Source organism: Ranitomeya imitator, chromosome 4, assembly GCF_032444005.1.
Source record: "Ranitomeya imitator isolate aRanImi1 chromosome 4, aRanImi1.pri, whole genome shotgun sequence".
Taxonomy (NCBI): domain Eukaryota; kingdom Metazoa; phylum Chordata; class Amphibia; order Anura; family Dendrobatidae; genus Ranitomeya; species Ranitomeya imitator.
Genome location: NC_091285.1, coordinates 704486359 through 704512108, shown reverse-complemented (window position 1 = coordinate 704512108; position 25750 = coordinate 704486359). Strand labels below are relative to the sequence as shown.

The following is a 25750-nucleotide window of genomic DNA, read 5'->3' as shown; positions in this document are numbered from 1 at the left end:
CCCAGAAAGAAATTTCTCAACAAATAGGCTGTTCCCAGAGTGCTGTATCAAGGCACCTCAATGGTAAGTCTGTTGGAAGGAAACAATGTGGCAGAAAACGCTGTACAACGAGAAGAGGAGACCGGACCCTGAGGAAGATTGTGGAGAAGGACCGATTCCAGACCTTGGGGAACCTGAGGAAGCAGTGGACTGAGTCTGGTGTGGAAACATCCAGAGCCACCGTGCACAGGCGTGTGCTGGAAATGGGCTACAGGTGCCGCATTCCCCAGGTAAAGCCACTTTTGAACCATAAACAGCGGCAGAAGCGCCTGACCTGGGCTACAGAGAAGCAGCACTGGACTGTTGCTAAGTGGTCCCAAGTACTTTTTTCTGATGAAAGCAAATTTTGCATGTCATTCGGAAATCAAGGTGCCAGAGTCTGGAGGAAGACTGGGGAGAAGGAAATGCCAAAATGCCTGAAGTCCAGTGTCAAGTACCCACAGTCAGTGATGGTGTGGGGTGCCATGTCAGCTGCTGGTGTTGGTCCACTGTGTTTCATCAAGGGCAGGGTCAATGCTTTATGGTGATGAAGATTTCATTTTTTCAGCACGACCTGGCACCTTCTCACAGTGCCAAAACCACTGGTAAATGGTTTACTGACCATGGTATTACTGTGCTCAATTGGCCTGCCAACTCTCCTGACCTGAACCCCATAGAGAATCTGTGGGATATTGTGAAGAGAAAGTTGAGAGACGCAAGACCCAACACTCTGGATGAGCTTAAGGCCGCTATTGAAGCATCCTGGGCCTCCATAACATCTCAGCAGTGTCACAGGCTGATTGCCTCCATGCCACGCCGCATTGAAGCAGTCATTTCTGCCAAAGGATGCCCGACCAAGTATTGAGTGCATAACTGAACATTATTATTTGATGGTTTTTTTGTTTGTTATTAAAAAAACACTTTTATTTGATTGGATGGGTGAAATATGCTAATTTATTGAGACAGGTTTTTTGGGTTATCAGGAGTTGTATGCCAAAATCATCAGTATTAAAACAATAAAAGACCTGACAAATTTCAGTTGGTGGATAATGAATCTACAATATATGAAAGTTTAATTGTAATCATTACATTATGGTAAATAATGAAATTTAACACTATATGCTAATTTTTTGAGAAGGACCTGTATTATTTCAGTTCACCTCTTACATCCATTAGCGGTGTCGAGCGCAAGTAGTCTAGACGGATTCAAATCCAAAGTCTTGGGACTGAGCTCGGTGACTCCATGCTTGTGCTCTTTTGTGCAGTACCGCGGCCCTGTGACTTAACAGGGTTCGCTTCCACCTACCATATAGCGCTGCCATTTGCTACAGCAGGTTCTCACCTGCACGGTGGACCCCGGACTGCAAACGCACCTAATAACGTCTCACCTTTTACTCGGTGCGTTCCGCCAGTCCTAACACCGTACTCCTTGGTTTCAGACATTGCAAGAAGGCCTGCCTGGCTGCATAGTAAGTCATATGCACCGATTAGGCCTTGGAACCCACATAGTGGATGTGCCCATGAAAATCCACTTCACAATATGCATTTTGTACTCCCGTACTCCTTGGTTTTACACATTGGCAGGAAGGCTAGCCCTGCTGCATATTCTTATGCACCCCATTCGGCCTCGGAACCCACATACTGGATGTGTCTATGAAAATCCACTCATATTTTCTAATGGTATGATGGTTCCCTCTTTTCACAATTATTTACAGGAGAATTTGGCAATTTTATTTGCCATGTTGTTAACAGTAAGGTTCATATACAGCTTTAAAAAAGGCTAATACTTGTAATACAACACAATTTTATTGCTAACAACAAAATTCAAGGAATAGTATGAGTGAATAATGTGAGGGCATACACTTTTGTATATGTTAACATACACAGGTTAATAAGCACAAATAAGTAGGGTTGAACGAAATGGATCGGACAAATTCAAAAGTCACCAATTTTCTACAAGGTCAGGTTTCGTGAAACCCAATCCGCTCCTAGTGTGGGATCGGCCATGAGGTCGGCGACCTTCGGGCCAAAGTCGGGTTTCGTATGATGCTCTCAGCGCCATTTCTCATCCAATGAAGGTGGACGCAGAGTGTGGGCAGCGTGATGACATAGGTCTCGGTCCCCACCATCTTAGAGAAGGGCATGACATTGATTGGCTTGCTTTCTGTGGCATCACAGGGGCGATAAAGGGGCGTGCACGCCGACCGCTGTTATGTCTGCTAATGAAAGGTGTAATGAAGGCAATCCAGAGACACAGTGTGCCTAGCAATCAGAGCGCACACAGTGATCTGACAAATACCCAAAAACAAAGAACGAGCTCTGAGACGTGGAAACTCTGTAGACTGCACACCTACCTATCCTAAACACAACTAAAAGCGGCTGTGGATTGCGCCTAGCAACTACCTATGCAACTCGGCACAGCCTAAGAAACTAGCTAGCCTGAAGATAGAAAAATAGGCCTGACTTGCCCCCAGAGAAATACCCCAAAGGAAAAGGCAGCCCCCCACATATAATGACTGTGAGTAAGATGAAAAGACAAAACGTAGGGATGAAATAGATTCAGCAAAGTGGGGCCCGATAATCTTAGACAGAGCGAGGATAGTAAAGCGAACTTTGCAGTCTACAAAAAACCCTAAAGCAAAAACCACGCAAAGGGGGCAAAAAAGACCCACCGTGCCGAACTAACGGCACGGCGGTACACCCTTTGCTTCTCAGAGCTACCAGCAAAACAAAAGACAAGCTGGACAGAAAAAAAACAACAAAATAGCAAAAAAGCACTTAGCTATACAGAGCAGCAGGACACAGGAACAAGCAGTAGAAGCTCAGATCCAACACTGGAACATTGACAAGGAGCAGGGATAGCAGCATCAGGCGGAGTTAAGTAACGAATCAGTTAACGAGCTCACCAGAACACCTGAGGGAAGAAGCTCAGAAGCTGCAGTACTACTTGTGACCACAGGAGTGAATTCAGCCACAGAATTCACAACAGTACCCCCCCCTTGAGGAGGGGTCACCGAACCCTCACCAGAGCCCCCAGGCCGACCAGGATGAGCCGCATGAAAGGCACGAACAAGATCGGGAGCATGAACATCAGAGGCAAAAACCCAGGAATTATCTTCCTGAGCATAACCCTTCCATTTAACCAGATACTGGAGTTTCCGTCTAGAAACACGAGAATCCAAAATCTTCTCCACAATATACTCCAATTCCCCCTCCACCAAAACCGGGGCAGGAGGCTCAACAGATGGAACCATAGGTGCCACGTATCTCCGCAACAAAGACCTATGGAATACATTATGTATGGAAAAGGAGTCTGGGAGGGTCAAACGAAAAGACACAGGATTGAGAATCTCAGAAATCCTATACGGACCAATAAAACGAGGTTTAAATTTAGGAGAGGAAACCTTCATAGGAATATGACGAGAAGATAACCAAACCAGATCCCCAACACGAAGTCGGGGACCCACACGGCGTCTGCGATTAGCGAAAAGTTGAGCCTTCTCCTGGGACAAGGTCAAATTGTCCACTACCTGAGTCCAGATCTGCTGCAACCTGTCCACCACAGAATCCACACCAGGACAGTCCGAAGACTCAACCTGTCCTGAAGAGAAACGAGGATGGAACCCAGAATTGCAAAAAAATGGAGAAACCAAGGTAGCCGAGCTGGCCCGATTATTAAGGGCGAACTCAGCCAACGGCAAAAAGGACACCCAATCATCCTGGTCAGCAGAAACAAAACATCTCAGATATGTTTCCAAGGTCTGATTGGTTCGTTCGGTCTGGCCATTAGTTTGAGGATGGAAAGCCGAGGAAAAGGATAGGTCAATTCCCATCCTACCACAAAAGGCTCGCCAAAACCTTGAAACAAACTGGGAACCTCTGTCAGAAACAATATTCTCAGGAATGCCATGCAACCGAACCACATGCTGAAAGAACAAAGGTACCAAATCAGAGGAGGAAGGCAATTTAGCCAAGGGCACCAGATGGACCATTTTAGAAAAGCGATCACAGACCACCCAAATGACTGACATCTTTTGAGAAACGGGAAGGTCAGAAATGAAATCCATCGAAATATGTGTCCAAGGCCTCTTTGGGACCGGCAAGGGCAAAAGCAACCCACTGGCACGAGAACAGCAGGGCTTAGCCCTAGCACAAATCCCACAGGACTGCACAAAAGTACGTACATCCCGTGACAGAGATGGCCACCAGAAGGATCTAGCCACTAACTCTCTGGTACCAAAGATTCCAGGATGACCAGCCAACACCGAACAATGAAGTTCAGAGATAAGTTTATTAGTCCACCTATCAGGGACGAACAGTTTCTCCGCTGGACAACGATCAGGTTTATTCGCCTGAAATTTTTGCAGCACCCGCCGCAAATCAGGGGAGATGGCAGACACAATGACTCCTTCCTTGAGGATACCCGCTGGCTCAGATAAACCCGGAGAGTCGGGCACAAAACTCCTAGACAGAGCATCCGCCTTCACATTTTTAGAGCCCGGAAGGTACGAAATCACAAAGTCGAAGCGGGCAAAAAATAACGACCAACGGGCCTGTCTAGGATTCAAGCGCTTGGCAGACTCGAGATAAGTCAAGTTCTTATGATCAGTCAATACCACCACGCGATGCTTAGCTCCTTCAAGCCAATGGCGCCATTCCTCGAATGCCCACTTCATGGCCAGCAACTCTCGGTTGCCCACATCATAATTAAGCTCAGCGGGCGAAAACTTCCTGGAAAAGAAAGCACATGGTTTCATCACTGAGCAATCAGAACCTCTCTGTGACAAAACCGCCCCTGCTCCAATCTCAGAAGCATCAACCTCGACCTGGAACGGAAGAGAAACATCAGGCTGACACAACACAGGGGCAGAACAAAAACGACGCTTCAATTCCTGAAAAGCTTCCACAGCAGCAGAAGACCAATTAACCAAATCAGCACCCTTCTTGGTCAAATCGGTCAATGGTTTGGCAATGCTAGAAAAATTACAGATGAAGCGACGATAAAAATTAGCAAAGCCCAGGAACTTTTGCAGACTTTTCAGAGATGTCGGCTGAGTCCAATCCTGGATGGCTTGGACCTTAACAGGATCCATCTCGATAGTAGAAGGGGTAAAGATGAACCCCAAAAATGAAACTTTCTGCACACCGAAGAGACACTTAGATCCCTTCACAAACAAAGAATTAGCACGCAGGACCTGAAAAACCATTCTGACCTGCTTCACATGAGACTCCCAATCATCTGAGAAGATCAAAATGTCATCCAAGTAAACAATCAGGAATTTATCCAGATACTCACGGAAGATGTCATGCATAAAAGACTGAAACACAGATGGAGCATTGGCAAGTCCGAACGGCATCACTAGATACTCAAAATGACCCTCGGGCGTATTGAATGCAGTTTTCCATTCATCTCCTTGCCTGATTCTCACCAGATTATACGCACCACGAAGATCTATCTTAGTGAACCAACTAGCCCCCTTAATCCGAGCAAACAAGTCAGATAACAATGGCAAGGGATACTGAAATTTAACAGTGATCTTATTAAGAAGGCGGTAATCAATACACGGTCTCAGCGAACCATCCTTCTTGGCTACAAAAAAGAACCCTGCTCCCAGTGGTGATGACGATGGACGAATATGTCCCTTCTCCAGGGATTCCTTCACATAACTGCGCATAGCGGCGTGTTCGGGCACGGAAAAATTAAATAATCGACCTTTAGGGAATTTACTACCAGGAATCAAATTGATAGCACAATCACAATCCCTATGCGGAGGTAGGGCATCGGACTTGGGCTCTTCAAATACATCCTGATAATCAGACAAGAACTCTGGGACCTCAGAAGGGGTGGATGACGAAATCGACAAAAATGGAACATCACCATGTACCCCCTGACAACCCCAGCTGGATACCGACATGGAATTCCAATCCAATACTGGATTATGGGTTTGTAGCCATGGCAACCCCAACACGACCACATCATGCAGATTATGTAGCACCAGAAAGCGAATAACTTCCTGATGTGCAGGAGCCATGCACATGGTCAGCTGGGCCCAGTACTGAGGTTTATTCTTGGCCAAAGGTGTAGCATCAATTCCTCTCAATGGAATAGGACACCGCAAAGGCTCCAAGAAAAACCCACAACGTTTAGCATAATCCAAATCCATCAGATTCAGGGCAGCGCCTGAATCCACAAACGCCATGACAGAAAACGACGACAAAGAGCATATCAAGGTAATGGACAGAAGGAATTTGGACTGTACAGTACCAATGACGGCAGACCTAGCGGACCGCTTAGTGCGCTTAGGACAATCAGAAATAGCATGAGTGGAATCACCACAGTAGAAACACAGCCCATTCAGACGTCTGTATTCCTGCCGTTCAACTCTGGTCATAGTCCTATCGCACTGCATAGGCTCAGGTTTAACCTCAGGCAATACCGCCAAATGGTGCACAGATTTACGCTCGCGCAAGCGTCGACCGATTTGAATGGCCAAAGACAAAGACTCATTCAAACCAGCAGGCATAGGAAAACCCACCATGACATCCTTAAGAGCCTCAGAGAGACCCTTTCTGAACAAAGCTGCCAGCGCAGATTCATTCCACTGAGTGAGTACTGACCATTTCCTAAATTTCTGACAATATACTTCTATATCATCCTGACCCTGGCACAAAGCCAGCAAATTTCTCTCAGCCTGATCCACTGAATTAGGCTCATCGTACAGCAATCCGAGCGCCAGGAAAAACGCATCGACACTACTCAATGCAGGGTCTCCTGGCGCAAGAGAAAATGCCCAGTCTTGAGGGTCGCCGCGCAAAAAAGAAATAATAATCAAAACCTGTTGAATAGGATTACCAGAAGAATGAGGTTTCAAGGCCAGAAATAGCTTACAATTATTTTTGAAACTTAGAAACTTTGTTCTATCTCCAAAAAACAAATCAGGAATAGGAATTCTTGGTTCTACCATAGATTTCCGATCAATAGCATCTTGAATCTTTTGTACATTTAAAACGAGATTATCCATTGAAGAGCACAGACCCTGAATATCCATGTCCACACCTGTGTCCAGAATCACCCAAATGTCTAGGGGAAAAAAAAAAATGAACACAGAGCAGAGAAAAAAAAAAAAAAAATGATGTCAGAACTTTTTCTTTCCCTCTATTGAGAATCATTAGTTGGCTCCTTGTACTGTTATGTCTGCTAATGAAAGGTGTAATGAAGGCAATCCAGAGACACAGTGTGCCTAGCAATCAGAGCGCACACAGTGATCTGACAAATACCCAAAAACAAAGAACGAGCTCTGAGACGTGGAAACTCTGTAGACTGCACACCTACCTATCCTAAACACAACTAAAAGCGGCTGTGGATTGCGCCTAGCAACTACCTATGCAACTCGGCACAGCCTAAGAAACTAGCTAGCCTGAAGATAGAAAAATAGGCCTGACTTGCCCCCAGAGAAATACCCCAAAGGAAAAGGCAGCCCCCCACATATAATGACTGTGAGTAAGATGAAAAGACAAAACGTAGGGATGAAATAGATTCAGCAAAGTGGGGCCCGATAATCTTAGACAGAGCGAGGATAGTAAAGCGAACTTTGCAGTCTTCAAAAAACCCTAAAGCAAAAACCACGCCAAGGGGGCAAAAAAGACCCACCGTGCCGAACTAACGGCACGGCGGTACACCCTTTGCTTCTCAGAGCTACCAGCAAAACAAAAGACAAGCTGGACAGAAAAAAAACAACAAAATAGCAAAAAAGCACTTATCCAAGCAGAGCAGCAGGACACAGGAACAAGCAGTAGAAGCTCAGATCCAACACTGGAACATTGACAAGGAGCAGGGATAGCAGCATCAGGCGGAGTTAAGTAACGAAGCAGTTAACGAGCTCACCAGAACACCTGAGGGAAGAAGCTCAGAAGCTGCAGTACCACTTGTGACCACAGGAGTGAATTCAGCCACAGAATTCACAACAGACCGCCATCTTACTTCTGCCGATCTTAGCATAGGTAGAAGTTACTGCAGCTTCATCAGAAGTAGGGATATAGTTAGGGAGGGAAGATTAACCCCGAAACTGCTTGTGCTGTAGCGATTTCCACTGTCCAACAGCACCTTTTCTTTGCAGGGACAGTGGAGTTTATTTTTTTGTGCATCAGCTCTGTAGCCTATTATGCTGCCCTATAAGGCTCCCTGACAGTTGCATTGCTGTTTATACGCTGCTATGCAAACCAACTGCTTTTTTAAAAGCAAAAATCCTGTTGCTCCTTTCTGCACAGTTCTCTTGTTTCTTTGTCCACACTTTTTTGTGCAGCAGTCCTTTTTATTGCTGCCATACTTGTCCTGAGATCATTGTAGGAAGATAGAAATTGTACTACAGTCCTTGTATTTTTTGATATATCTTCCAGCCACGTTCTGCCACTTAAATTGTGTAGTGTAATACACTGTGCCTGAGTTTGGTTGCAGTCTCCCCCCCAAAAAAGGGAGATTTAAATTGGCACTAAGTGGATCTACGTCACAGTTCTGTTAGTTTGTCGTACATCTTCCAGCCACGCTCTGCCACTTACATTGTGTAGTGTAATACACTGGGCCTGAGTTTTGTTGCAGTCTCCCCCCCAAAAAACAGGGAGATTGAAATTCTCCACAAGTTTATATACACCTTCTACCTTGTTTTACAGTACCATATAATGGTTGTTATTTTGGTTAGATTTTTGCAAAAATGAGGAAGTCTGGTGCAAGAGGCCGTGGGCGGTTGTTGCCAGCTGGTACTGATGGTGGTGGTGGTGGAGCATCTGGTGGTAGTGGGAAAAGCAAAATAGCACCAAAGGCTCGAGGTGTTAAGCCAGCGTCATTGTCTGGCTACACAAGGCCTCGAAGGCTCCCTTATCTGGGAGTAGGAATACAGCTTTTAAAGCCGGAGCAGCAGGAACAAGTTTTGGCTTTCCTTGCTGACTCAGCCTCTAGCTCTTTCGCCTCCTCTTCAGAAGGTTCGAAATCTAAAAGCAGCGAGTCGTCAGTGGATGCTCCTGGTCAGGAACAAGTCGCTTCCTTGTGTCCTTCACCCAAACTAAAAGTGAAGGATGCGGCAGGCGAAACTACAGTTTAATCCTTGGAGATCTTTACACATACCGTGCCTGGGTTAGAGAGGGAAATTGTTAACAGCCCATTACAAAATGGGGAGGAGGGGTTTGTCTCTATGTAAAGTCTTGTCTAAAGTCCACTTTAAGGGAGGATATTAGCGAAGGAAATGAGGATGTCGAGTCCATATGGGTCGAAATTCATGGAGGGAAAAATGGTAACAAAATTCTCATTGGGGTCTGTTACAAACCCCCAAATATAACAGAAACCATGGAAAGTCTACTTCTAAAGCAGATAGATGAAGCTGCAACCCATAATGAGGTCCTGGTTATGGGGGACTTTAACTACCCGGATATTAACTGGGAAACAGAAACCTGTGAAACCCATAAAGGCAACAGGTTTCTGCTAATAACCAAGAAAAATTATCTTTCACAATTGGTGCAGAATCCAACCAGAGGAGCAGCACTTTTAGACCTAATACTATCTAATAGACCTGACAGAATAACAAATCTGCAGGTGGTTGGGCATTTAGGAAATAGCGACCACAATATTGTGCAGTTTCACCTGTCTTTCACTAGGGGGACTTGTCAGGGAGTCACAAAAACACTGAACTTTAGGAAGGCAAAGTTTGACCAGCTTAGAGATGCCCTTAATCTGGTAGACTGGGACAATATCCTCAGAAATGAGAATACAGATAATAAATGGGAAATGTTTAAGAACATCCTAAATAGGCAGTGTAAGCGGTTTATACCTTGTGGGAATAAAAGGACTAGAAATAGGAAAAACCCAATGTGGCTAAACAAAGAAGTAAGACAGGCAATTAACAGTAAAAAGAAAGCATTTGCACTACTAAAGTAGGATGGCACCATTGAAGCTCTAAAAAACTATAGGGAGAAAAATACTTTATCTAAAAAACTAATTAAAGCTGCCAAAAAGGAAACAGAGAAGCACATTGCTAAGGAGAGTAAAACTAATCCCAAACTGTTCTTCAACTATATCAATAGTAAAAGAATAAAAACTGAAAATGTAGGCCCCTTAAAAAATAGTGAGGAAAGAATGGTTGTAGATGACGAGGAAAAAGCTAACATATTAAACACCTTCTTCTCCACGGTATTCACGGTGGAAAATGAAATGCTAGGTGAAATCCCAAGAAACAATGAAAACCCTATATTAAGGGTCACCAATCTTACCCAAGAAGAGGTGCGAAACCGGCTAAATAAGATTAAAATAGATAAATCTCCGGGTCCGGATGGCATACACCCACGAGTACTATGAGAACTAAGTAATGTATTAGATAAACCATTATTTCTTATTTTTAGTGACTCTATAGCGACAGGGTCTGTTCCGCAGGACTGGCGCATAGCAAATGTGGTGCCAATATTCAAAAAGGGCTCTAAAAGTGAACCTGGAAATTATAGGCCAGTAAGTCTATAACCTCTATTGTTGGTAAAATATTTGAAGGGTTTCTGAGGGATGTTATTCTGGATTATCTCAATGAGAATAACTGTTTAACTCCATATCAGCATGGGTTTATGAGAAATCGCTCCTGTCAAACCAATCTAACTAGTTTTTATGAAGAGGTAAGCTATAGGCTGGACCACGGTGAGTCATTGGACGTGGTATATCTCGATTTTTCCAAAGCGTTTGATACCGTGCCGCACAAGAGGTTGGTACACAAAATGAGAATGCTTTGTCTGGGGGAAAATGTGTGTAAATGGGTTAGTAACTGGCTTAGTGATAGAATGCAGAGGGTGGTTATAAATGGTATAGTCTCTAACTGGGTCGTTGTGACCAGTGGGGTACCGCAGGGGTCAGTATTGGGACCTGTTCTCTTCAACATATTCATTAATGATCTGGTAGAAGGTTTACACAGTAAAATATCGATATTTGCAGATGATACAAAACTATGTAAAGCAGTTAATACAAGAGAAGATAGTATTCTGCTACAGATGGATCTGGATAAGTTGGAAACTTGGGCTGAAAGGTGGCAGATGAGGTTTAACAATGATAAATGTAAGGTTATACACATGGGAAGAAGGAATCAATATCACCATTACACACTGAATGGGAAACCACTGGGTAAATCTGACAGGGAGAAGGACTTGGGGATCCTAGTTAATGATAAACTTACCTGGAGCAGCCAGTGCCAGGCAGCAGCTGCCAAGGCAAACAGGATCATGGGGTGCATTAAAAGAGGTCTGGATACACATGATGAGAGCATTATACTGCCTCTGTACAAATCCCTAGTTAGACCGCACATGGAGTACTGTGTCCAGTTTTGGGCACCGGTGCTCAGGAAGGATATAATGGAAATAGAGAGAGTACAAAGGAGGGCAACAAAATTAATGAAGGGGATGGGAGAACTACAATACCCAGATAGATTAGCGAAATTAGGATTATTTAGTCTAGAAAAAAGACGACTGAGGGGCGATCTAATAACCATGTATAAGTATATAAGGGGACAATACAAATATCTCGCTGAGGATCTGTTTATACCAAGGAAGGTGACGGGCACAAGGGGGCATTCTTTGCGTCTGGAGGAGAGAAGGTTTTTCCACCAACATAGAAGAGGTTTCTTTACTGTTAGGGCAGTGAGAATCTGGAATTGCTTGCCTGAGGAGGTGGTGATGGCGAACTCAGTCGAGGGTTTCAAAAGAGGCCTGGATGTCTTCCTGGAGCAGAACAATATTGTATCATACAATTATTAGGTTCTGTAGAAGGACGTAGATCTGGGGATTTATTATGATGTAATATAGGCTGAACTGGATGGACAAATGTCTTTTTTCGGCCTTACTAACTATGTTACTATGTTACTATGTAAAATGAATCGGACATGGAGTGCACAGTTGCACAGCCACAGCTAGATTATTATGCTGTTCCATTGACTCAGATCACTACATATGCTTCATTAAAGCGGGATCCATTTTTTGCAGTGGTGGAAAGGAAGAGTGCAATGACTTTATTGGCATCAATTTGTTCATTAAAAGCTTCACTTCTACGCAGTGCAAATATATAAAAGACTGAACAAAGAAGGCTTGATTTATAGAGTTGACAGCGGAAAGCCTTGCCTTTTTACAAAAGAGCAGAGTGTAATTGTGTAAGTTTGCAAAGTTGTTAGAATAATGTCCTTTTATACACAGGAGAACCAAGGTCATAATGCCCTGTGTCACGTTTGGTCAAAACCACACACATCATATCAATAAATACCTTGTGAATATTGATGAGCGAACATGCTCGCCGCTACTCATTACTCGCCCGAGTACTACTGTACCCGGGATTACTCAGCGGGAAATTAGGTCTCCACCGAGCATTTTAGAGACCCAATCAACCTACAGCGATAGTTTGCCAGGCACCGTAATGCCGCAGCCATCTATGTTGTTGTCTTACAGTGATTGGCTGGCTGCACATCATCATCAGGCAGGGCCGGCATCAGCACCCGGCGCACCCGGGCAAGTGCCGGGGCCCTGAGCAGGCAGGGGGCCCACTCGCCGTCGGGGACACTGGCGCACTATAGTGCCGGCCCCGCGAGTGGACCCCCCGCCTGATCCGGGCCCTGGCACTTGCGATACTTACCTCTCCCGGTTCCAGCGCTGCAGCGTCTTCCATCCTCTGACTGTGACGTTCAGGTCAGAGGGCGCGATGACGTCACCAGTGCGTGCCCTCTGCCTGAGCAGTCGCAGCACAGAGAGCAGACGGTGAAGAGTCCAGAGCAGAGCAGCGTCAAGCAACAATAGGTGAGTATTTGTGTATGCATAGAAACTGGGATCACCACAATAATACAGTAATAGTATACAAATACAACTTTATTAAGGGAACTTTTAGAAAAGAAACATAAAAACACTTAAAAACCCCACAATATGACCTGAAACTAGTCATAGAGAAATTTGAGAAAGACATCATTAGGGGAAAAAAGGACAAATTTCACAGGGATAAAGTTGATTTTGCGGAGGGTAAGGCTTTCAGATGGACACATCAAGGAAACAGAAGGATGGGCAAAAAATGGCAGCAGAATCAGGAGAGTAAGGGTGGAAATGGGCCCCAAGAAGCTGCATCAAGTGATTTTTTATCCACCGATACGAGCGATCGCGAAAGCGGCACAGACGGGGGAGAAGGAAGCATGGCGGATCGAAGAAAAAGGAATGGCCGACACAGGAATTGGTCACCGAGTTTCAAGCGGGTCACCCGATACAACAACCGCAAACGTTAGGAGGACATATAACAACAGAGTGTACTACGGGTGAGTTAAACATTATTAATTTGTCCACCTATAATCTTTCCAGAACTGAAAAGAACTTATTGTCCCGTGGCCTCTCTTTCTCTCCAATGAATACCCTCGATAAGTTCGAGCTTACAAAGGATCTTTATCTCTTTTGCAGACAGCTCACTTTTAGGTTACTATACCAGAACCCTACAGTATTGGATGATGTTACGGAAACAGATAGGGCATTGCTGCGAGATTTGACGGACTTATTGGAAGAGAATGAGAACTACCAGGGTAAGCGCAGATTTAGTGGCAGGTTACCATCACAAGCCACACCATCATTCACTCTTTTCCCTGCCATACAGATTTTCTATGAAAAGATGAGTAAAGATATTCAGAATTTGAAACCCGATAGGATTGGTCATGGTAATTTGTCTTGGCAGGAGCAGCGGGCCCTGAAGGAGCTCAAATCCAATGAATCCTTCGAGATAAGGGAGGCAGATAAGGGGGGCAACATAGTGCTGTGGCCTAAGGAGCTGTATTGCAATGAAGCCAAAAAACAATTGGGTAACACGCAGCACTATGTTGTCCTACCCTCGGATCCTACCCTGATCTTCAAGTCCAGTCTTGACAGACTTTTGAGTAATGCCCATGCCGAGAATATCATTAATAAGAGAGAGCTTGACTTCCTAACGGTCAAGTACCCGGTGGTTCCTACATTTTATATGCTACCTACGGTGCACAAATCTGTTACGGAGCCACCGGGTAGACCAATAGTCTCGGGGATAGGAGGGCTCTACGAAAAGCCTTGTATTTACCTTGATTTTTATTTGCAGCCCATCGTAATACAACTAGACTCCTACATACGTGATTCTTCGTTCCTGATTGAACAATTGGATCCCCTGGTATTGCCGGATGGTGTGATACTTGCTACAATGGACGTAGAAGCACTATACACCAGTATCGAGCATGACCTAGGTATTTCAGCAATAGGCTATTTTCTTGATAAATTCATAACAGGGAGTAGAGAGCATGACTCTTTTATCTTGGATCTCCTTCGAGTGGTCCTAGAAAAAAGCTATTTTATTTTTGATAGAGTGTTTTACAAGCAAGTTACCGGGACCGCTATGGGGGCTAGGTGTGCGCCCCCATATGCGAATCTGTTTATGGGATGGTGGGAGGAAACTCAGGTATCAAAGAATCGGTACTTTCAGAAACATGTACTGAAATGGTACCGATTCATCGATGATATTGTTGTTTTGTGGACAGGTACGGAGGAAATATTTGAAAAATTTGTTGAAGAATTGAATACGAACCAGTGCAATATTCGCCTGACATCCTGCTATTCTAAGAGTTCGGTTGATTTCCTAGATCTGAAGATCATGGTCAAGGATAACAGGATTGTCACTACTCTGTTCCGGAAGAAGACTGCCACCAACAATGTTTTACATTATTCCAGTTTCCATCCTAACCATCTCCGTAATAGCATCCCAAAGGGACAGTTCCTCCGAGTTAGGAGGAACTGTAGCACCATGGTGGAGTTCCAAGAGGAGTCAAGACAGCTGACCAATCGCTTCCATGAACGCGGATATCCACGCAGGGTTGTTTCAAGGGCCTATGAATATTCAAGGCAAAAATCGAGGGAAGAAGTCCTTAAAGTACAACCAAGGGCAAATCAGGACCAACTGAGCCTTGTAACAAGGTATAATAACCAATGGGCTGATGTACGTCGCTTGATGGATTCAAATTGGGACATCCTGTTGAGTGATACAAGATTGAGGACATTTATCCCTAGCAGACCAAGGATTGTGGCCAGAAGAGCCAGAAACCTGAAAGACCATCTGTCCAGGAGCCATTTCAGGAGGCCCACTTCTCGTACCCATTCAGGTAATGTTATTTTGGGTTCCTACCCATGTGGGGGTTGCTCCATATGTCCACTAATGTTGGCTGATACGGGCATTACTATTCCATCTGTGCCATTTCGGGTAAAAACAAGAGCTTATGTCAACTGCCGTACACAAAATTTAATCTATGCCCTAATTTGTGGATGTCAAAAATTGTATATCGGACAAACCACCCAAGAGCTGCGCCGCAGGGTGCAGCAGCACATTTCAACTATATCTACAGCTAGAAAAGATAGAGACAAGGGCAAGCAACTGACCACTGTGGCTGCCCACTTCCTGGAACATCATAGTGGGAGTACTAGGACCCTTCGGGTCATGGGACTAGAAAAAGTTATCCCGAGTATCAGAGGGGGCAGGCTAACAGATGAGTTACTAAGAAGGGAATCCCGTTGGATCTATGAGCTCAAGAGCCTAGCACCGGGTGGTTTGAACGGTGAACTCCTTTATACGGGCTTTTACAAAAAACTATAAGGTTTTTACCTATGTGTTATTGTGGCCTGGAAGGGGTATGGCAAGGACGGGGTTTTATTTGTGGCGTACATATCTATGGATATATACTTATACTTTTTACTATTTCTCATTTTTTCCGGGTTCTGTGTTTACTTCAGATATGGAGTGTGTATCGCTTCACGTATACCATCTTCTCTAGACGACATTGGAAAAGATGATTTGGAAGAACGTTCTGCTGGTGGCTGGAGGCCCGAAAGACAAACATTCAATTTTTGTATAATATTATGTTGACTTCTCTTCATGTGTTTCTTGTCCATTCTCCATGTTATTTGGGCCTTGAGGATATTGCCTGGCCCTCAGCAGGATTGTAGGCAGATAGGCTTTATCCAGGTGTGTGTTGCATGGGTAGGGCACTTCGGATCCATATGAGTTATTAGGATCTTTCTCTGGACATGTAGCCGACCCATTACAAATGTATGCGCATACATAGTATTTGCCCATATTGATTTATTTTATCAATGTGGACATTTATGTTGATCTGGGGTCTGTGTCGTCAACTTTATTATTCATTGACGTAGTTACCTTCCGCTAGGCGCATCCAGAATTATGTATTTTTTGTATTTTTTTAATTGTTTTTGCCATGTTAGCATCATACCTGTGCCTGCCTTCGCCCATTTGACTAACCACCACTTTGATTGAGGCACTCAATAATAAATGCGCCATTGTTTCACAGAGGATCGAGTTAAATGAGTGCTTGTTTATGTCTAGATATACTTATCTAGTGTCTATGTTATTGGCTAAGCCACCAAGTGCTCTGGTATTCCTGTGTCCACCTTAGCATATGTCTATAGGTATGCGCTCTAAAACTAAGTTAGGTTTGTCATCTGCGTAGGGATACAATTGCAGTGTATTCAGCACTATGCTGTGCGTAAGTGCCGTATAGGGCTGGCAGGAGATTTGGGGAGTTGCACCTGCGTAGGTGGCACTGCGGGACACGGGGATCAGCGTGCTATAACTGCTTCTGCTGCCCACATAGGATAGGTTCGTTTCTGTTTTTTGCTTTCTGTTGTCTATATTTTTTCTATATATTATGTGTGTGCTTGATGGCAAGATCTGCACAGGCGGTGAACTGGGCATTGTATGGTACCGCTATGCTTGCTATCTGACTGACTAGTCTGTGCTTGTGGTGACGCATGTTATGTCTGGCGCATGCGCTGTAGCATTGGGCTCTGTAGGAGCTTGTATGTAGTGCGGTACGGCGGTACCAAACATTCTGTTGCTGTGCGCACGCGCCGGATATGGTTGCTATGACACTAGCATAGTTGCGCTTGCGCAGTGGGCACTTCCGAACGCCGAGTCCAGCGCAATATGGCTGCTACTACTGCTTACACCTGGTAGGTGTTTCTTTCATTATTTTTTCAATTTGGTATAACTATTTAAGGCTGGGAACATGTTAGAAGTGTTATATTGACCTTGAGGAAGACGCTATAGGCGTCGATACGCGTGGGTCTCCCACAACTGCACAGCCTGCTTCAGTGCCTTTGGATTCACCCAGCCAGTATCCCCATTACTCTCAATCTATTTAGGGAGGGTAAGATACAAGATGATCTCTATATTAGGGGTTAGGGACATGGATTTTCCTTGAGGGATACTGTGTTTTTGCTACCATCTGTTCCCACTGCTACCCCCTGTTTGGGGAAAATTATTGTGTGTACCTGGACCCAATCCAGGGTTCTGGCTCTGATGGTATGGGAGGTAGTGGGTTTGATTTGTATGCCCACATGCTGGCAATACTGATTCTGCTATTTATTCACTGTTGCATATGAGCTGTACAAAGTTGTGTATTATGCTATTACATTTATCTGTCATTTTGTATTGACCCGTTACCCCAGGTCATATTGTGTGGTTTCTTAAGTGTTTTTATGTTTCTTTTCTAAAAGTTCCCTTAATAAAGTTGTATTTGTATACTATTACTGTATTATTGTGGTGATCCCAATTTCTATGCATACACTTTTTTTGGTTGGTCTGTTGCTATATGATGTATGCAGGTGGTGATCCCCTAAACTAAGGTGTCATATGTATAGATGGTGCCCGCTCATCAATTCTGTTTTAATAGGTGAGTATTTCATTTTTTTTTATATTTGGAGCAATATATGGGGACCATCAGCAGGGCCAGCTCCAGGTTTTCATGGACACTGGGCGAAAGAGTCCCGGAGGGCCCCTTTAACATATACCACAATTCATAATGCACCAATACGGCAGAGAAATATAGGCATAGTACAATGCCAAAGATTTCACTTACTTCTTACCTTAAATGAGTGATATCTATTGTACATTCTACATTAGCTCAGAAACCAGACCGCAGAGTCCTCTATACAGAATAATAAGTCCCATATATTGCTCCAAACAGAATAATGAGCCCCATATATTGCCCCATACAGTATAATGGCCCCATATACTGCTCCATACAGTATAACTGGCACCACATAGTCCTCTATACAGAATAATGAGCCCCATATATTGCTCAAAACAGAATAATGAGCCCAATATTATGCTCCGTACAGAATAATGAGCCTCATATAATGCTCCATATAGTATAATGGGCACCACAGAGTGCTCCATACAGAATGAGCCGCATATATTGCTCCATACGGAATTGACCCCATATAATGCTCCATACAGTATAGTGAGCCACATATAATTCTCCATACAGTATATGATGGACCCCATCTATTTCTCCATATACTGTATAATGGGCCTCATATAATGCTCCATACAGTATATGATCGGCCCCATACAGTATACTGAGTCCCATATAATACGCCTTACAGAATGGGTCCCATATAATGCTCCAAAAATAATTGGCCCCATAAGAGGCTCCATGAATAATGGGCACCATATAATGCTCCATATATAATTGGCCATATAAAATGCTCCATATATAATTAGTCCCATAAGATGCTTCATATATTATTGGCCCCATATACTGCTCCATATTGAATTGGCCCCATAAGATGCTCCATAATAAATTGGCCCCATATAATGCTCCCTATAGAATTGGCTTCATAAGATGCTCCCTATATTATTGGCCCCATAAGATACTCCATATAGAATTAGCCCCATATAATGCTCCATATATGGGCCCCTTCTGATGTTCCTCATATATGGCTCCAAATATTTAAAAAAAATGAAATACTCACCTCTCGTTGCTTGACGCTGCTCTGCTTTGGACTCCTAACCGTCGGCATCTTCCTGCTCTCTGTGCTGCGACTGCTCAGGCAGAGGGCGCGCACTGGTGACATCATCGCACCCTCTGACCTGAACGTCACAGTCAGAGGATGGAAGACGCTGCAGCGCTGGAACCGGGAAAGGTAAGTATCGCAAGTGCCGGGGCCCGGAGCAGGCGGGGGGTCCACTCGCGGGGGCCGGCACTATAGTGCGCCAGTGTCCCCGATGGCGAGTGGGCCCCCTGCCTGCTCAGGGCCCCGGCACTTACCCGGGTGCGCCAGGTGCTGACGCCGGCCCTGACCATCAGAAGGGGCCCATATATGAAGCATTATATGGGGCTCATTCTATATGGAGTATCTTATGGGGCCAATAATATAGGGCACATCTTATGGGGTCAATAATATAAGGAGCATCTTATGAAGCCGATTCTATAGGGAGCATTATATGGGGCCAATTTAATATGGAGCATCTTATGGGGCCAATTCAATATGGAGCAGTATATGGAGTCATTATACTGTATGGGGCAATATATGGGGCTCATTATTCTGTTTGGAGCAATATATGGGGCTCATTATTCTGTTTGGAGCAATATATGGGGCTTATTATTCTGTTTGGAGCAATATATGGGGCTCATTATTCTGTATAGAGGACTATACTGTCTGGTTTCTGAGCTAATGTAGAATGTACAATAGATATCACTCATGTAATGTAAGAAGTAAGTGAAATCATTGTACTATACCTGTATTTCTCTGCCGTATTGGTGCATTGTGAATTGCGGTATGTGTTAAAGGGGCCCACCGGGACTCTTTTGCCCAGGGCCCATGAAAACCTGGAGCCGGCCCTGACTGGCACCCCCTCATCTGCCAACTTAGCAAACTTATTGGGGTGTGCCAGATCAGGACTAGCCTCCCTGGCACTCTTCCCTCTACCCGGCCTTGTAGCTGTCACCCAGCTTGCTACTTCACTATCCTGCAGCTCCATCCCACCATCCCCCACCTCATCCATCCCATTGAGCGTCTGCTCAGTGAGCAGAAGACTCCTCTCCATATTGTCTATGGATCTTATTGTTGCCAGCTGCACATTTAGATTCAGAATCTGGGCTTCCAAATGCACAACGTGCTCACATCTCGCACAGCAGTATGCACCCTCGATCGGCTGCTCAAGGACTGCATACATGTGGCAAGATGTGCACTGGATGGCATTAACAAGAGTGGAGCACATTTCCTAATGGGGATTGCACCAAACAGAAAAGTTAAATAATAAAAAATAAATAAATAAATACAAAGTCTTAATAAAAAACAGACAGCAATTCAGTAATTCCTCCCCTGGAAACTCCCTGACTCCAAAGTCACTGAATCACAAGTCACACTTACCGCCGTCCACACTTACACTAAGGTCACACTCAGCTCGTTCACACAAACGCTCAGGTCACACTCAGCTCGTTCACACTCGCTAAGGTGAAGATGTAAAGAATTCTTTTTTTTTTCTCTTTCCCCTCAGCAGCAACCCACCTTGCTGTTCAATGCACTTCGAGTGCCGCTGGTGGAATTATCACAGATAAGCGCATTCGCCTGTCAATGGAAAATGCAGACAGGCTGACTCTTATAAATTTGAACAAGGGCTGGATTGGGCCAGACTTCTCTACACGACCAAATGACAGCGAAACAGAACTTCCAATACAGTGTCTATTTGGGAGTTGTATTCCCATGCACCCCTTCACACCCACACATGGGTATATGCTTCCTGATTTTGGTGTACTCCTCCCCCTTGTCCTCATCCCCCTTGTCCTCATGCTCATCATCCACCCCCACTAGAACACCAGAGTGAATGTGTTGTATGCTGCTAAAGCCAGTAAATTTTTTGACAAGCGTGTCTACGATCCCCATAAATTAAAAAAAAATTACCCCCATGGGTAACACTTAGTGTATGGGCATTCCAAGTCTAGGAGACTCACTCCTTTAACCCCTTACCAACCTCCGCGGAGGTCGGATCCCCTGCTTTGATGTGGGCTTCGGCAGTGAGCCCGCATCAAAACCGGGACATGTCAGCTGTTTTGAACAGCTGACATGTGCCTGCAATAGCGGCGGGTTAAATCACGATTAACCCACGCTAATAACTAGTTAAATGCTAAACTAGTTAAACTAGTTAAATTTAACCGGCGCCTCCGGCCGCGTGGCCGGAAATGCGCGCATCACCGACCCCATCACATTATCGGGGGTCAGCGATGCATCAGAGTAGTAACCATAGTGGTCCTCGAGACCTTTATGGTAACTGATGCTGGCTTGCTGTGAGCGCCACCCTGTGGTCGGTGCTCATAGCAAGCCTGTAATTAAGCTACATAGGAGCGATCTGATGATCGCTGCTATGCAGCAGAGCCGATCAGGTTATGCCAGCTTCCAGCCTCCCATGGAGGCTATTGAAGCATGGCAAAAGTAAAAAAAAAAAAGTTTAAAAAATATGAAAAAAAATTAAAAAATTAAAAAAGTTTGAATCACCCCCCTTTTGCCCCATTCAAAATAAAACAATAAAACAAAAATCAAACATATGCATATTTGGTATCACCATGTTCAGAATCACCCAATCTATTAATAAAAAAAAACATTAACCTGATCGCTAAATAGCGTAGCGAGAAAAAAATTCGAAAAGCCAGAATTTTGTTTTTTTTGGTCGCCACGACATTGCATTAAAATGCAATAACAGGCAATCAAAATAATGTATCTGCATCAAAATGGTATAATTAAAAACATCAGCTCAGCATGCAAAAAATAAGCCCTTACCTGACCCCAGATCACGAAAAATGGAGACGCAACGGGTATTGGAAAATTGCGCTTTTTTTTCTCTTTTTAGCAAAGTTTGGAAAAATTTTTTACCACTTAGATAAAATGTAACCTAGTCATGTTAGGTGTCCATGAACTCATAATGACCTGGAGAATCATAATGGCAGGTCGGTTTTAGCATTTAATGAACCTAGCAAAAAAGCCAAACAAAAAACAAGTGTGGGATTGCACTTTTTTGCAATTTCACCGCACTTGGAATTTTTTTCCCGTTTTCTAGTACATGACATGCTAAAACCAATAATGTCTTTCAAAAAACAAGCCCTCACATGGCCATATTGACAGAAAAAAAAAGTTATGACTCTGGGAAGGAGTGGAGCGAAAAACGAGAACGGAAAAACGGAAAAGGGCAAGGTCTTGAAGGGGTTAAATTGGCCCTCTTTTTTAATAAGGCCTTCCTCCTCACATCATTGACCGCCACTAGATCACCAGGGTTAACGTGCTCCATGTTGCTACAGCCCATTCTAGTTTTTTGCAAGGGTGTTTATGATGCCTGTAATAAAAATATTTACACAGTATGTTGATGTGTATCCCCACGGAGAAAATGTGTAGGAGTCTAAGAGACCTGCTCCTTTGTAATGGAACAGTTTTTTATGAGGCTCTCCTCCATGTTTCTTCCAAGGGGGGATTGGCTTGTAAATTTGGGTCAAGGCGGCCCTTGAATTCAATGCATAAGAAAACAGTATGGCAGGACCAACTGAAGAATGTGAAGTGAGGTTTCTTGTGGCCATCCAGTACCTGGTTCCAAGGCTTCTTGGGGTGCATATGACTTGGTAGCAGGGCAGGCCTTGCAGTCAATACATAAGAAAACAGTATGGGAGTACAAAATGAATAATGTGAAGTGAATTTTCCTTGAAAAACGCATCAAAAACGCTGCGTGCGAACATAGCCCAAGTGGGGGAGGAACATTTCGGTCTGGGGTTAATTATTTTGCCTTATATACAAGTCATTACCATGGACATGATGTACTTTAACATTTTTCCCAGCAAAATCCATTTGGGTTTTTGGTTTTGTATGTTTTTAGTGCACCTGTAAAAATGGTGTGAAACTCTGACAACATTGAAACTCTGACAACATTGCTTACTGCTGTGACCTCGGAGTCAGGAATGCTTCCAGGGGCGATCCCCATGATGTTGCTGTGTCATTTGAGCAGTTTTTCCATCATTTTCAGATGTTTTGAGACCTCAAAAGGACCCCCGGGGGATCGCGGTAAAAATACTCGGGTCTCCCATAGACTTTCATTGGGCTTGTTGCTCGGGTCGAGCACCTGAGTATTCCAATTTGCTAGACCCGAGCAACGAGCATCCGAGCATTTGAGTGCTCGCTCATCACTACTCGTGACAATTATCAAGCACAGTGGATGAGGGCTGATCGTTTAGTCTTGTTTTGCTGCAACCAATATTTGGTAACTTGGAGTCATTGAGTCACAGAGCAAGGCACAAAAGGCAAATTATCTTTTTTTTCACAATAAAATTCCTGTGCATTCATAACTACAATTTTCTTCACCGTCGATGTGGAAATTTATATTTTTTGGGATAGATTTGGTCTTCACAAGTGATTTGAATAAAAAGGAAATTTATTTAGATTCAAATGAAAAGATATAGGAAAAGATGTGACTTAAAATGATATGTGCTGTATATGTAGATCCGCGTTAGTATGAGAGAACAGGGATCTTATCTGTGAAAGGTTGCAGAATTTAGGTGAGAATTCTGGCTTACAGGGATGCCATTTCTATGCGTGCCAAAAGTGAAATATTAATTCAGTTTTGCATAAAAAAAGTCAGGATTTCAAGGATCATTTCTACAGATCCAAAGATCGACATACTGTTCTTATACTAATAACAAAATCAGCCTCATCCTTCATTTATAGCTGAGATTTAAAACTGCTAATTCAATGTCTTAAAAAACAATGGCACAAATGAACTTGAAAAGAGAAAAGTTGAGTGCAGTATAATATATACCAAGAAGAATATAAAGTTTAAAGAAGCCCTCCTCCTTCTCCTCCTCCTTCCATCAATGTTTCATCCTCTTAGTATATTGCAGTTGTCATACTAGATAACACTGTGTACTTACAATTGCTCATTGTGCCTTTCTACCAGCTAATTCTTCTCTATTCTCTTCTCTATGCATGAATAAGAAGTCTCTTGCCCCTGCAGAAATCATTCCTTTCTTCAATTCCTGACCTTGACTTCAATACGCCCCCCCCACCAAGGACTTTTACAGTGGCTCATGAGTCATACATGGTAAATTGACCTCCTGATTCTACATAAAGCTTAGGAGGATTTATCACGTGATGTTGTAGACCTAATGGAAAAGAGAACAATTAAATGGGTAGAAATGCATAATGAGCAGTTGCAAGTATACAGTGTGCCATATACAGTAATATGATGACTGCAATATATTAAGATGATAAAAACTTGAAAAATGAAAAAGTGCTCCAGAACTAGTGAACAGCAACAATTGAATTATCTATTGGTTTTAAGTAAAAAAAACTATATATATTGAAACGTCCTCCTTATAGCACCACTGCAGATTATTTTTTTCAATGCAGGGGTGATGCTTTAAACCTAAGGTCCCTGCCCTACTCTTACACTAACCCTCTGGAATGCTCATGTTCTTTTGGTAAAGCTCCATCTTGTTACCATAGCTTCTGACCGGACAGACGTTACTTCACAAGCTCTCAATGCAAATTTATGAGATCCGGAACAAGCCTCTAATAGACCTCTCTATTGGGTTGTGACCTCCGGTTTACTCCATGAATCACTGGAACAGCTGGTCACAAACTGCTGGAAACCTACAGGAGCGATAACAGGTGAAGATGCCGTAGGTGAGTATAAGAGAGGGAGCATATGATTTGAAGCACCACTCTATCAGCAAAATTTAAAAAATGCTGGAGTGATGCTTCAACAAGTTATTGTGCTCTTTTCCTCTTTCCACTTTAGTCTGTGTAACTTATTTTAAAAGCTTTTTCTTTTAATTTTGTTGTTCTAGATTTTATACATTTCCAAATTCACACTAAATATAAGTGGTTAATTAGTCATCGGTAATTTCTTGCAAATTGATAGAATTCGTTGATGACCTTTTCAACCGCATTTCTTAAGTCTTTGTTTCGAAGACTATATATTATGGGATTCATTAGTGGAGTCACCACCGTGTACAACAAGGACAGGAATTTGGTAACGTCCCAAGACTGATTACTGTTAGGAACCAAATAAACACAGAGAAGAGTTCCATAGTACATGGACACCACAAACAGGTGGGCGCTACAGGTGGAGAAAGCCTTCTGCCTTCCAGTGATTGATGGAATCTGTAAAATCGTGACTAAGATATTAACATATGAAATAATGATCATGAAGAAAGGGATGCCCACCAGAAGAGCACTCAACATTGTAACTTCTATCTCAACTGCTGTGATATCCGAGCACGAAAGCTTCAGTATGGGGTCAAGATCGCAGAAGAAGTGATCAATAATATTGAGTCCACAAAAGTCAAGTTTGGTTATTGTTAGAGTGTGAATTAATACAACAGAAGTGCTCGCTATCCAAGTCGCAATTACCATTCTCAGACAGAACTGGGGAGTCATAATACGAGTATAGTGAAGAGGTTGACAGATGGCCAAGTATCTATCGTAACACATCACAGTTAGAAGGAGGCAGTCGGCAGTTTCTGAGACATCGAAGAAATAGAACTGAGCAATGCAGTCCGTGAAAGATATTATGTTGTCCTTAACCACAACAGCTTGGAGAATATTAGGAAGGATATCCGAGGCCAAGATGATGTCTGACGCAGAGAGCTGTGTGAGGAAGAAGTACATGGGAGTGTGGAGGATCCGGCTGTAGGACACCAGTGCTATAATGAGAAGGTTCCCACATACGGTCAAGCAATAAACCACAAAGAAAAGGAAGAAGACTACGAAGGTTACTCTGTGGGTATCCTGCAATCCCAAGAGATGAATCACAGCCACGGTGGACACATTTATCTCCTGCATTATCTGATAATAAATTAAAAAATGAACAGGCAGATTCCTTGAAATATCACACAAAAACATT

The 25750-nt window shown here is 43.6% G+C and overlaps 1 protein-coding gene across 1 annotated transcript; it reads right to left on the bottom strand.

The window, feature by feature from the left end:
* Positions 1-24738: 24738 nt before the first annotated feature.
* On the bottom strand, positions 24739-25689 carry LOC138674805 (olfactory receptor 1M1-like). The gene has a single exon (XM_069762620.1). It carries the CDS (start codon positions 25687-25689, stop codon positions 24739-24741), a length of 951 nt encoding a protein of 316 aa, XP_069618721.1.
* Between the last annotated feature and the right edge of the window lie 61 nt (positions 25690-25750).

Coding starts and splice junctions, on each gene's coding strand:
- LOC138674805 (XM_069762620.1), bottom strand. CDS start 25,689: ATGCAGGAGATAAATGTGTCCACCGTGGCTGTGATTCATCTCTTGGGA.